This window comes from Salvia splendens, chromosome 22 (assembly GCF_004379255.2).
Source record: "Salvia splendens isolate huo1 chromosome 22, SspV2, whole genome shotgun sequence".
Classification (NCBI taxonomy): Eukaryota; Viridiplantae; Streptophyta; class Magnoliopsida; order Lamiales; family Lamiaceae; genus Salvia; species Salvia splendens.
In genome coordinates, this window is record NC_056053.1 from 19,724,725 (window position 1) to 19,738,555 (window position 13,831).

The 13,831-nt window shown below is 33.9% G+C and overlaps 2 protein-coding genes across 2 annotated transcripts; both read left to right on the plus strand.

Moving 5' to 3' along the window:
* The first annotated feature begins 1,869 nt into the window (after positions 1–1,869).
* Positions 1,870–5,443, plus strand: LOC121787244 (14-3-3-like protein A). Its single transcript, XM_042185926.1, has 5 exons — positions 1,870–2,024; positions 3,949–4,461; positions 4,564–4,686; positions 5,011–5,127; positions 5,240–5,443. Exons 2-5 carry the CDS (start codon positions 3,976–3,978, stop codon positions 5,300–5,302), a joined length of 789 nt encoding a protein of 262 aa, XP_042041860.1. The 5' UTR covers positions 1,870–2,024; positions 3,949–3,975; the 3' UTR covers positions 5,303–5,443.
* Positions 5,444–8,241: 2,798 nt separating this feature from the next.
* On the plus strand, positions 8,242–13,020 carry LOC121787243. Its single transcript, XM_042185925.1, has 12 exons — positions 8,242–8,575; positions 9,003–9,100; positions 9,192–9,278; positions 9,345–9,495; positions 9,606–10,121; positions 10,509–10,651; positions 10,736–10,930; positions 11,002–11,092; positions 11,180–11,348; positions 11,781–11,882; positions 11,956–12,052; positions 12,636–13,020. The coding sequence occupies exons 1-12, from the start codon at positions 8,402–8,404 to the stop codon at positions 12,670–12,672; spliced, it is 1,860 nt and encodes a 619-aa protein (XP_042041859.1). The 5' UTR covers positions 8,242–8,401; the 3' UTR covers positions 12,673–13,020.
* Positions 13,021–13,831: the final 811 nt, after the last annotated feature.

The window sequence follows — 13,831 nt, forward strand, 5'->3', positions numbered from 1 at the left end:
TAAAATTTTAAAATATCAATCTTTTTTCTTCTCTTTGATTTATTCTCTCAATCAAAATTTCTAACTGTATTTTAAACTAAGATTATTCATTGTATATAAATGTGAATTATTTTTAATATTGGTGTTACTACTTAAATGACTTTCATTATTCTAAATTAATGTTCTTAGATTTGAATATTATAAATAAATTGTTTTAACAGATCGGGTTATCTTTAGATTCTTTACTAATAAATCAACCGTTTGCCTAATTTTTACTAATAAATCTTTAATGTTTCAATTATTTAAAAACATAGAAGATAAAAAAACAAAATATGATGGAAGAATTTAAAACAAAAAAAAAGATAATATTAAAATACATTAGAAAATAATTGAAATGCATAATCTTTATAAAATAAGGAATTGTTTTAAAAACAAAGTGCATACATAAATTTGAAAAAGAAATAGTAGTACAATATAAGACGCATTAGAGGATAATATAAGACGCATTAGCAGAGAGGATAATGAAAAGACAAAATACTTGATAAAATACAGAAGCTAAAATTAAGAGAATAAGTACTTACTTAAATGAAGAAACTAAAATAACTAAAATGAATAAGCTAAAATAAAGAAGGAGAATAAGTACTGACTTAAATGAAGAAACTAAAATAAATAGGAACTAAAATGACTGAGCTAAAATAAAGAAGGAGAATAAGTACTGACTTAAATGAAGAAACTAAAATAAATAGGAACTAAAATGACTGGGATCAGAGGGAAATCGAACTTGGGGCACTTTGTTGATAGTGGAAGAATTTACCACTGGGCTAGGGAATCAACTTAGTTATCTATTGATTGTATAATAATAATATCATAATTTGGGGGTACAGTTGTACCCCTTGTTCCTTAGTGGATCCGCCACTGCGGTTACCTCATGAAGTATTTTATGCATCAACTAATTCCAAATTTTTCCGTTACAAAGATACAAATTCTCGTTTAGCTCGACTATTATTGAAAGAAATTGGTTGATTCTATGATAATTTAAATTCTACTATTTCCCTAGAAAAAAAAGTAGAAGTAAGTTGTTAGTCGGTGAAGACCTTCATAGATGAATAAACGGGGCCCTACGGCTATGGCTGGGAATTCGGTCATTGGTTAGTCGGTTAACCGATGACCGAACCAAATCACAACGGTTCTCGGTTAACCGACGAGAATGTCGGTTATCGGTTCGGTTTCGGTTCCCAATGCTATTCGACGATCGGTTCCTCAGTTAACCGAGAACCGATCGGTTAGAACCGATTAGAGCCGCCCAAAACTAATCACGCACCCCTTCCTTTCCTTTCCTATTATACTCTCACGTTGTAGCACAACCTCCTCCACACCACGCAGCCGGCAGCCCTATTTTCCGGCGCTGTTTCCCTACCCACCGGCCGCTACTGCGACGCTCTGCCACGGACCCGCGCCTCCGCCTTCTCTTAACTCTGGATTTTGGCGTTTTCAGTATAATCACCAGTTCACCACCATTTTCAGCATAAATATTTTTTTACAAACATACAAAACATTAAGAGCAATTGGCGCAATTGGTTGGCTAGTCGTATTTCTCACCCATTGGCAAGGGATCGAATCCCAACAACAACGTTAACCGGAACCGAACCTACCCGAATTCGGTTAGGATACCGAATCCATTTCGGTTCCGGTTCCGGTTCTTCATTTTCGGTCAATTGAGGACTCGGTTAACTTCGGTTAGAACCGAACCGACCGAATTCTCTGCCCTAGCTACAGCCCATTATGGTTGCCCGTGAAGCCAAGGGGCCTACCTGAGAAATGACGATAGAGGGCTTTGACGAGTCAATGCCAGCTTGTCGCATACCACGTCCTCATAATAGCAAACTCCGCCGTTCTCCACCAGCTGTCGCTTTATCATTGGCTGGCCGCCTCCTCCCCCTAAATTTTCACTATTTAAACCTCCCCCTCACTCCGCCTTCACACTATCGAATCGGTTTGTCAGAGGCTGGCATTTCCCGAATCAAACTCCAGATCTATTTATACAGGTCCACTCTTCTTCTTCGTTTTTCTTTTGGGTTTTTGGTTTTATTATTTACTTAATACTATTTTTAGATTGATTCTACCTATTCTGTAGTTAGATCTTATGTGATTGGGTTTAAGGTTTAGGTTTAGGTTTAGGTTTAGGTTTAGGTTTAGGGTTGGATCTTTCGAATTTGGGGTTTTGTGGATTTTGATATTTTAATGGGATTTGATTTGTTGCTGGTTGAAATTAAATCATGGATCTGGTGATTTGTAGTTGTAATGATTGACGAACTGGGTTCTGATTTCCGATTATTGTTTTTTATGCGTGTTTTCCTTAATCCTGTAGGACTTGAAGGAGGATATAGTCAGTTGATTTTGTAAACGGTGTATTGTGACTGTTTGAATAGGAAGGGATTACCTCATACATTTGCATACTACATTTTATAATACACTACTCAATATTTGACAAGTGTATCCCATATTATGGTAAAAAAGTTATTACTAAAAATTATTTTCTTCACTTTCTTACTGCCATATTTAATCAAAGTAGTTTTGTTATTTCATGCACTTTTGCTTATTATATTTAATCAAAGAAGTTACGTAACTGTTGTTAAAAATATTTAATAAGTCAAACTTTATTTACTTCACAATATTTATATAAAAAGATTAAATTTTTATGTATTCCAAAAAATTTTAAATTTTATTTTTTTTACTATTTATTTTCTAATTTTATTGAGATTATATAATTTTTAATATCTGTAAAAGATGTCGATTTTATATAAAATTGTAATATACTAGAATTTGACCAAATTTCATATTTTATATATAGCTATTGTCGAAATACAAAATAATATACAAAATATAGTACTCCATAAAAATAATTGTAAAATTTTAATTAATTAAAAAAAGTTTGACATAATTGGTTGATTCTAGTATAATGAGACCGGATTTTTAAAAATATAGTCAACTAATTATGTCAACTTTTTAACTTAATAAAATTTTACAATTATTTTTATAGAATAATTATTTATATTATTTATATTAAGATAATAGCTATATAAAACATAAAATTTGGTCAAGCTTAAGTTTATTTTATATAAGAGAGACGTTCTTTTTATATAAATCTTTTTAAAAAGTAAATCATCATAATAAACTAAAAAGGGAAATTTTGACATTTTTATATTTTTTAGAATACGTAAACGTACACTCTTTTATATAAATCTTTTTGAAAAGGTAAATTTTGACCTATAATATTATTTTAACAAGAGTTAACAAAATTATTTTGATTAAATATGGTAGCAAGAAAGTGAAGGAAATAATTTTTAGAAATAACTTTTTTAAGCATTAAATAGGATTCACTTGCCAACTATTTAATGATGTATTATAAAATGTAGTATGCAAATGTATGAGGTAATCCCTTCCGGTTATGAAGTGTTGTTAACTTTGTTTAACTTGATCTAGTTGCCTTGATATAGTGGAGAGATGTAAATTTGATCCCGTCATATAATGAATCAATGATTGGTTTTGTTTTTTGTTAAATGATTATTTGAGTTGGAGCTAATGTCTTTCCCCATACCAATTTCCGGATCTAATTACTGTTATTTTCTCCCATTTCTGTTGTTTTTACGTATTAGTGATAGTGCATTTACTTTACCAAAAGAGCACCTTTTATAAACAACTTTCACTGAATGTATGCTTATTCATGAAACCTAACCTAAAGAACTTTGCTGCTTACTTTAGCAAGTGATTTGGAATCTGTATTGTTGATGTGTCTGATTTGATGAATTATTTTGAATGTTGAGTTTTTAATTGGAAGTGCAAATAGTTGTTCTAAGATGGAGGTTCTTCTTGGCTTAACTTAAGACTTAAGTTTGTTTAATGAAAGCATGTTAAATGTCAGGATATAGTAAGTGGCCTAAATTAAGGGGTTTTTTTAATTTTCTGCAGGTTTTGTATCTATTTTAGCTCATTAAAATGTCACCAGTTGAGTCATCCCGTGAGGAGAATGTTTACATGGCCAAGTTGGCTGAACAGGCTGAACGTTATGAGGAAATGGTTGAGTTCATGGAAAAGGTTGCAAAGGCTGTTGATAGCGATGAGCTGACTGTGGAGGAAAGGAATCTCCTCTCAGTGGCATACAAGAACGTGATTGGTGCTCGGAGGGCTTCATGGAGGATCATATCTTCTATTGAGCAGAAGGAAGAGAGTCGTGGTAATGAGGATCATGTTAGAATTATTAAAGAATACAGGGGTAAGATTGAGGCAGAACTAAGTAAGATATGTGATGGGATTTTGGGGCTCCTTGAGACCCATCTCATTCCGTGTGCCTCTTCTGCGGAATCAAAGGTGTTTTACTTGAAGATGAAGGGTGATTATTATCGATACTTGGCTGAATTTAAGACTGGGGCTGAAAGGAAAGAAGCAGCTGAGAGTACTCTGCTTGCTTACAAGTCAGCGCAGGTAAATTACCATTGATTTGCATATGCTCTTTTTTTATAAATTTGTTCAACGATGTTTTTTCCCCTTTTTATTAACCTGTTTGTGTTAATTTGTACCATGTAGGATATTGCACTTGCAGAGTTGGCTCCTACCCACCCTATAAGACTGGGACTTGCTCTTAATTTCTCAGTTTTCTATTATGAAATCTTTAACTCTCCAGATCGTGCTTGCAACCTTGCGAAGCAGGTATTTGATTGTTCTGGGTATATGATTCCATTTTATAGCAGTAGCTTGCTAGAACGTGTATTAAAAGTCCTAAATTAGAATTGAAGAAAATGATATTCAGAAACTGAAATTGCAATGTTTTCAGTAATGTAATTAGCTGCATCTCATCATTATCTACCACATCCAAACATTATTGCTTCCAACTGATTCTCCCCCAAAAAGGGGTTTGTTGTTTTTCAAGTATGCTTGTTAATTTTTTGTTCTCATTCCCATCTTATCACTTTCATTATTTATTAGTATTGTATAGTTTCTCACACATTGTGCATTGTTTCTGTTGTTACAAAGGCTTTTGATGAAGCTATTTCTGAGCTAGATACGCTGGGTGAGGAATCATACAAGGACAGCACATTGATCATGCAACTTCTTCGAGACAATTTGACTCTGTGGACGTCTGATGTAGCGGTACTTGCACGTCCATGAAAAGAGAATCAATGCTAATCTTAATATTTCCGTACAAAATGGTTTTTTTGATGAATGTTTTGACAAGGTGATATTTGTTTTGTTTTGGTTTTAGGATGAAGCTGGGGATGAGATTAAGGAAACTACTAAAGGTGAATCTGGCGAGGGAGGACAATAGTGATGGCATTGTTTTGTGTTGGATGCATTCTGAAATATGTTCTAGTATAGAAATCCTTTGTGCCGTAGTAAGACTTAAATGGTTATCTTATCTGTGTGGTACTTGAGGTTTCTACATATTGAAATGTTCTTTATAATTTTATCATGGCCTCAATTTTGAAGATCTCAATTCATTTCATTGCTTCTATTCAAGTCAAGTTGCAATTACAATGAAAAATATTTGATTAACTCATGCATGTTTGCGTTTGCCCTTACCAATAATTATTGTTACTAAATTATTTAAGCGTTTGCACCATTCTTCAGTTCTTCAAGTTTTTGGTTCTTTTAATATCACTTTCTCTGTTTCTGTACAAATTTTTATGTTTCTTGTGGTTGGTTAAAGACGAATGTTAGTAATTCAACTCACCAGCACAGCAACACTAATAGCAACAACTAGGAACAAGCTACCGGATCATGTGAGCTTAATTCTGAAAGTTAGTTCCATCTACTTAAAATAAAAATAAAATGTTAATATAATAAAAAATCTAAAAAAAATTGGAAAGTTAATCAATAAAAATATCAAAAAAATCTAAGAAAATTGAAAATCATAAAATAAAAATTGCACATGTTCGAATATATCTGCACTTTTATGTGGTTACAAATGAATGTTGTTGTTGTCCTTTTCCCTGAACGGAAGGTGGATCTGATATGTGCTATATATCGACATATTGGGCGGGCTTGGTTCTTTACATTTCTGGACTTTCTTTGGATTTGTTTCTCTCAAGTAGTGGTTTGTTTGAGACGCCTATTACGTATATCAAATGGATCGACACATTACTATATGATCGAATACATCTGCACTTTTATGTGGTCACAAATGAATGTTGTTGTCTTTTGCCCTGAAGATTTTCCTGACATGGCCGCCGCAGCTGAGCAAGAGGAGTCTCCAGAGTTGGCTGAAATAACGTGTTCTCCCATGTTTGTTGAATTTTTGTATTCTGACTAGAAGCATTTGTGAATGATGTTTGTTGTTTAGGAAAATATTGTTTGTTGAATTTTTGTACTCCCTCCGTCCCTGAAATTTTGTCATATTTTTCCATTTTCGTTCGTCCCACAAAATTTGTCATATTTCACTTTTTATCATTTTTGGTAATGAACCCCACACTCCATTAACTTATTCTCGCTCACATTTTATTATAAAACTAATACTTTAAAAGTATGATCCACATTCCACCAACTTTTTCAACTCACTTTCCATTTCTTAAAACCTGTGTCCGGTCAAACTATGATAAAATTTGGAGGACGGAGGGAGTAGAAGATATTCTTACTAGAAGCATATGTGATGGATTGTTGTTTAGGAAAATAATATTTGTTGAATTTTTGTAGAAAATATTCTGACTAGAAGCATTTGTGAATGTTGTTGAATTTTTTGTTGTAGAATATGCTTTAACACCTTTTAAACAGCTTTCGTTATATATATACCTCCATCAGTATATAGGAAATGATATGTTACACACCTTATGTAAACTCTTTAGGTGAGCATTATACTCATTCGAAGCACATTTAACATTGTTTCTATTGATTTTATATATTTAGTTTGATTCTTTTACATTAAATATGTTATTGAGATTTTTGAGGTTGTTGCTGGTCTTGGATCTTAAAAGATGGTAATCAAGAGAGACATTTGTATAGAAGATAAGACATGGTGGCTAAAGTTGTAGAGAATAGTAATTTGATTGTATTTTTTGTTGTGATTGAAAGAGTTACAGATACTCCCTTTTATAGGGATATTACAACTTTAGGAAACACCTCCATCACTTTAGGAACTAACACTAATTTATTGTATCTAGGAAAGTTTACTCATTTATTGTAATAGCAATTACCAAGTTTGTTGGTACTTGGTACTAGCCGACTAGCCGTTATGTATCCAACTATTAACACTCCTCCCAAGTTGAGCAATGGTATCCCCGATGTTCAACTTGACCAATCTTTCTCTAAAACTCTTTGGATTCGCCGCTTTGGTTAAGATATCGGCCAATTGTTCCTCGAACCGGAGGCATCCACTCACCGGGCCATCGTCGACTATGTCTGCTTGTCTCCTATTGATTCTGACACGAGTTTTAAAAATGTAAAGGAAAGTGGGTTGAAAAAGTTAATGGAATATTGATCTCAGTTTATATATTAGTTTTATAATAAAATGTGAGTGAAATGAATTAATGGAATGTAAGGTCTACTTATCATTTATATTAAAAGTGAAAATGAACAATTAATGGAGGATAAATGAAAATGGCAAAAGTGAATAATTAATGAAGCACAGAGGGAGTAAGAATTAACTCATCAAAATCTCAATATATTTATCATTCTAATAATAATTTATGTAAGATACTTATGATTTTTATTTTTTCATAAATAATTAAGTATGAATAATGACAAAATAATAACACAAACACAAGCTTTAATACAAATTGATTGATTTATCTTTGTTTATGTTGTAGTTGATCGGGATGGAAAACTTCTCTCCAACTATTATCAATAAAAACTATAAACATTTGAATAGTTTATATGATTCTAAAACTAATGAAGAAAAAAATATTTAAAATTTAAAATGATTTAATAGAGGAAAATTTTGATTACAAGAGACTATTTTAGAAAGTTTCTAGGCCCAAATAGCCCGAAAGCCGACGGGTTGGGATTGAAAATTCATGAGGCTAAAATTTATAACCTGAATAGTTCACACCCAAACAATCCGGCATCCCGAGTGGGTTGGCTGAACCCGTAAGGTTAGCCTGATTGACATCCCCGGTGTATATAAATTGTGTCATTATTAATTACTAGTACTACGATTTTGAATTTAATCTGGAGGTCTTCGTCCAATTGAGAAAACAGCGGCAATTAGAATTATCAATTTTGACAGTGGCGGGAAATGCAAAAAAAATTGGTTGGCTCTTTTGTTTCACTGCAAAAATTCAAACTCCCTCCACTCCCTCTCCGCGTATCTACAAAGACAAATCCAGAGCCCAAGTGCTCCCATGTCCTAACCAACTCATACTTTTTAAACACTCTCTCCACTTTCATAGAAAAACATCTCCGAAAATTATCGGTTCGAAGCTTTCCGGCGACAATGGCGGTTGATTCAGGCGCTGCTTCCAGTCAGATGCTCAAGAGCCCTAAGAAGAACACCAAATCCCATCGAGACGCTCCTCTTTCTCCCAAGGCGAAGCGGAGGAGCTCACCCGGAATCCGCCTCGTCGGTGGTCGGATTTATGATTCCGTCAACGGAAAAACTTGCCATCAGGTTTGATTTCGGATCCAAGAAACCCCCCTCTTCGTTTGGTTATTTTAATTTCGCTGTGTTTGTTATGTCGCGGCATCCGAGCCTTAAAATAGATTTTTAAATTTGTAATTTTAGTTTTTGGGAATTGATTGTAACCAAATCGTGTTGCTGAGTCATGTTAGGGTTCTTACGAAGAGTTTGCTCGGTCTAGATTTTGAATATTTGAAAATCAAGCTAAAACCAAGTATGATTCATCCTTTAAATATCAAATTCATCGTTTTATCCATGAGTGCAATCTTTATGGAACCGATAAATTGATTTTGATGTGACTGAATACTCCCAATAGGCTTCTTCTTAAGCCATATGAGAATGCATTTTCATTGTTTATGATTGCAAGTCCATTTAACTGATTTGATCTGTTTCTCACATTTTATATTGTGATGTGTAGTGTCGCCAAAAAACAAGGGATTTTACTGCAGCATGCAAGAATCAAAACAAAAACAAGCCGTGTACGATTATGTATTGTCACAAATGCCTTTTGAACAGGTAATTGCCCTTTTTTAGTTGTCATGTGTTTTTGAGAGCATTCAGTCATGCAAATATTAATAGTTGTAATGCACCATCTTTTGCAAGTTAGGTATGGTGAGAAGGCAGAAGAAGTAGATGCTTTAGGAGAGTGGAGCTGTCCGAAGTGTAGAGGAATTTGCAACTGCAGTGTGTGCATGTGAGTCTTCTCAATTGTTTCTCAATGCTTGTTCAGTGTGTTCTGATACAATTGGATCTTGTTTAGGAAGAAGAAAGGTCATCAACCTACTGGTATACTTATTAATACGGCGAAGAAAACTGGCTTTTCATCTGTTTCTGAGATGTTGCTTAAAGGAGGAGCTCAACATTTGAGTCGTGAAAAAGATGTTGCAGTGATTGCTGCTTCGCCAAAGAAGGTTGCCATCTGAAAAAACTTTTCAAGCATGTCATACTTGTAGATGCATTAACAATAATTGGCATTTCTAATAAGTTAGTTTGTCTTTTGTTATGGCTCTGAAATCAACAGGATGTTGCCCCTTCACCCAGAAAGCGAGGGAAGGAAAATGCTTTTGATGGAAAAGTTGATGCAAATTTGCCAAATGACACTGACAAGAAGTCCAAGAAAGTTAAGAAGGGCCACAAAGGCAATAAGGATGATCTTACATCAGAAATGCATGACTCTAATAAGAATTCTGGAACTGAAGGTACTGGTTCATGTGGTGCTAAGAAAAAAATGAAGAGGGATAGATCTTCTGAGCTGGAAAATACTAAAGATAATGATGAAATATTGAAGGAGATGAACTGTGGAATCACAATGACCAGGAAAGATGGTGTAAAGCCCTTTAGAAAGGATAACACAATGAGAGATGAAATTGAGTCTGCGAATACACTGGTTGTTTTAAAGCTGCATAATGCTAATATTTTCCCAGACATACCGATGCCTCTGGGGACAGAATTAAACAATGTGGCTGGGTTTGATGTATCGACAGAAGATGTTGGAAATGCATTGCAGTTTTTAGAATTTTGTGCTGCTTTTGGAAAGGCAAGTAATTTATAACCTGCAACCCCTACTTCTAGTACTCATTAATCCTATCTGATTGCAACTCGACATGTGTATATATTGTTTATTTATGATGTTCTAAACTTAACCGCATGGAGATTACAATTATGGTATCTACTGTAATGAACATGCATGCTTATTTCTTATGGTCTAGCAATTAAGTATTGATTGTTATCATATTTTCATTCCATGACATTCAAATGCTATTTATTTTTAAGAATAGTTATTCTCATAATCTACATTGTTGTAATTATAGTTCCAACAGTTCTATTACTGAACTTGATCTGCGACTTCCCAGTCTCCCACCATTACCTTGGCCAACTGGATTTTCCTTAATTTTCATTGTATATATTTGGTTCCAATGAACAGACTCTAGAGTTGAAAAAGGGACAGCCAGAGCATGTTCTTCAAGACATGTTCAAGGGGAGAGTTGGGCGCCGAGGAAAATTTTCTGTGACAGTTCAATTTCATATTCTCCTACTATCCATTTTACAGACAGAGCAAGGAGAAGAGTATGACCTAGTCTGTTGTAAATTGGCAAGCAATTATTTATTTCACCATAATAGGTTGTTAATCCTTTTCCATTTTCTATATAGATGTGGAGAACTAAGTCCATCAGTTGGAAAAAACTCATGGTTCAGTGCACTTAAGAACTGCTTCTCTGAGTCTCAAAGCTTTGGTAAAGCTCAGGGACTGGATTGTTTAGAGAGGGCATCTGATTACGAATCTCTAGAACCTTCTGAAAAGCTCAGGCTTTTAAATTTCCTCTGTGATGAAATTCTTGAAACTGAGTAAGTTCACTTTTAGTTTCACTTGTATTACTAAAGGTTCATGGGTATTCACTATGTTTTTCAATTCACAGAAAGTTGAGGAGTTGGATCGATGAGCAGAACACAGAATTTGCTGAAAAAGCCAAGGAAGCTAGACAAGAAGTTTTTGCTGCAACACAGAAGGTTATAAATGAAATATCATTCACAAAGAAAATTAATGGAATCAGAGTTTTCCATACCTATTTTCTTAATCTTCAACTGTCAATGCAGGAGAAAACTTTGAAGCAGAAAATGAAAGATGATATTGCTGAAGCCATTATTGCCAAGCATGGTGCTCCTCTTTTGATTTTAGAGCATGAAGCCATTGTCTCCAATATTAAACGGGAAGCAGAAGAAGCTCATGCCAAGGTGCTTGAGTCAAAGGGCATACTTCTTGAAAGTAAGTATTCCGTGTTTCTTTTGGCAGCATCACCTTTTTTTCCTGAATGATCATAGGTGTTATTGTCTTTATCTGAATGATCATACACTGATATATTTTCTTGTGTTTTAGAAGATTGACAAAACCTTCTTTTATCTAACTTGGAATTCAGAGTTAAACTCTTTTCTGTTCTGTTCAATTTTGGCTGTACATTCACATTTGTTCAACCATGATTGAGTTGGTAAATCTTTAGGGCTATAGAAGATTAGTTCCTACACATGGCCAAGTTGCAATGAACACAACTACACAAGCTTGCAATCACTAACTGTTTATGATGGAATTATTTTTATATTTATATTTTTTCTTACATTGCTCAATTTGTTAGAAACCCGTGAACTCAGTTCTAACATCTATGTTCTTTAAATCTTGGTATTGCTATTACTGAATCTGTAGAAAGTCGGACTTGCAACGCTATGCGAATAGAGCCTTTGCTTGTGGAACATAGTGGTAATGCATACTGGAAACTGAATTGTTTTGGCAATGTACTGCGCCAGTGTAAGTTAGCATTACATGTTTCGCATTCCATCAGTAACTATTTGATTTAGCTAACCTAATGTCTTATGTGAAGATGTTGGAAAGGGAGACACTCTTACATTAAATGAGAAATGGTTCTCTATTGACGATGAAGGAAAAGAAGCAGTTCAGAAGCACATCGACTCTTTGAGGTAAGTTATCTTCAATGGCAAGTCAACTTACTATTCAAATTTGTTTCATTAATGTGGTATATGCACATTTACTCAAATGCTGCTAAAAAATCCTTATGTTTTGTCTGGAGCAATTGTAAGTTAGTATAGTTTCTTAGTTAACTATTAAACCTAAATCAATATCAACTGCATAAAAGCAAAATCCAACAAAACTGGTGTACCTAAATCGATAAAAACTGAGAGCAGATAATCTATGTTGGTGTTGATATCAGAATACCTAGTTTTATTTCAGCTGCTAGAGCATTATTTTTCGTAAAGGTAGTTTTTCACAAATAACTTTAGATATACAAGATGACAAGATTCAGTAGTTTTCAATTAATAACAAGATTCAGTAGTTTTGTTCTCGATGTGATTCCACATGCAAATCGTCCAGTATGATATCGTTGTGTAAGATTATTCATTTAAAGTATCAATCTTGCTTGTTACAGTGATGAACTAATCAAAGTGAAAACACTTATTTGAGTAGTCTGAATGGGGGTTGGTGTTCTTCAATCCGTTTTGGTTCTTTTTCAAGAAATGTGGAGTAATAAACTTTTTCTTGCAGCGGAAAAAGGCAGAGCTTCCGATGTAGACAAAACTGAAGGTTTGTGGCTGATGGAAAATATGTGCTGCTTCTGCAAAATATGGATGAAATAACAAGTTCAGATGCTTCTGCAAAATGTGTTCAGTGTGTTCTTTCTCCCTATTTTGTTTGTTGAATTTTGTAGAAGATATTCTGACAAGCAAGACTCTCGGAAGCATTTGGAAATGAAATATGTTTGTTTGTTAAGGAAAATATGAATCATGTGTAGTTTTGGCCATTTGGGTGATCACTTTTCTTTTTGTTAGGAAAATAGTCGTAGAGAGAGCAGAAAATCATTGAGATAATGCTTAACTGATTGTAATTGTCAACGTATATTTTATTGAAGCTGGTAAATGTTTAATTTCAATCGTATCATTGTTGTTGCATTATCATATCATAGAGACCATTAAGACTTTGGGGATGACATGAATTTTAATGCGAAATTGATAAAGTACGAGAGACGTAGAAAAAAAATTATTAAAGTATTATTAGTTTTGCTATATGATATAAGTTTTCTACTAAAAATGAGATTTGGTGTATGGTTAGAGATGGTCTAAAAGACGAGGGGGTTTATCCAAACTTATATATATATATATATAAGATGGAATTATTACCAAGTTGATGTGAGACGATTTCAAGGTTCTGAGATTTTAACATACTCCATCTCCGTCCACGAAAAATAAGGTAAATTTACCAATTTTGGTTGTCCACGAAAAATAGAACACATTCAAAAAAGGAAAGTTTTCAACAACTTATCTCTTACTTTTTTCCCTTCTTTCTTATTAATAATATGGACCCCATATTTCACTAACACTACTTCTCTCCTACTTTTTTCCCTTCTCTCTTATTTTACCTATTCTATATTAAAACTCGTGTCATTCATAAAGTACCCTATTTTTTTTGGAAGTATTGCCTTACGTTTCTGTTGCGGGCGGCTCTCGACTTTTATTGATTTTGCTAATTTAGATCATTTTTCCGCTGTTTAATTAAATTCTTTTGTAGTATGCTTCATTGATTCTTTAGCTCACTCCTATGGTTGGAGCATTTTTTGTCATAGTTTGCTCAAGTACGCAGCCAGATTAGCTCATTTACGCCACATAACATATTTTGTCAATGGATTATTCCGATCAATTCTGAAAATTCTGTAGTAAATACAAACTGAATTACTATATGGGTAG

Coding starts and splice junctions, on each gene's coding strand:
- LOC121787244 (XM_042185926.1), top strand. CDS start 3,976: ATGTCACCAGTTGAGTCATCCCGTGAGGAGAATGTTTACATGGCCAAG. Junction 4,462..4,563: donor TTGCTTACAAGTCAGCGCAG/GTAAATTACCAT, acceptor TGTACCATGTAG/GATATTGCACTTGCAGAGTT. Junction 5,128..5,239: donor TGTGGACGTCTGATGTAGCG/GTACTTGCACGT, acceptor TTTTGGTTTTAG/GATGAAGCTGGGGATGAGAT.
- LOC121787243 (XM_042185925.1), top strand. CDS start 8,402: ATGGCGGTTGATTCAGGCGCTGCTTCCAGTCAGATGCTCAAGAGCCCT. Junction 8,576..9,002: donor ACGGAAAAACTTGCCATCAG/GTTTGATTTCGG, acceptor TGTGATGTGTAG/TGTCGCCAAAAAACAAGGGA. Junction 12,053..12,635: donor AAGCACATCGACTCTTTGAG/GTAAGTTATCTT, acceptor TTTTTCTTGCAG/CGGAAAAAGGCAGAGCTTCC.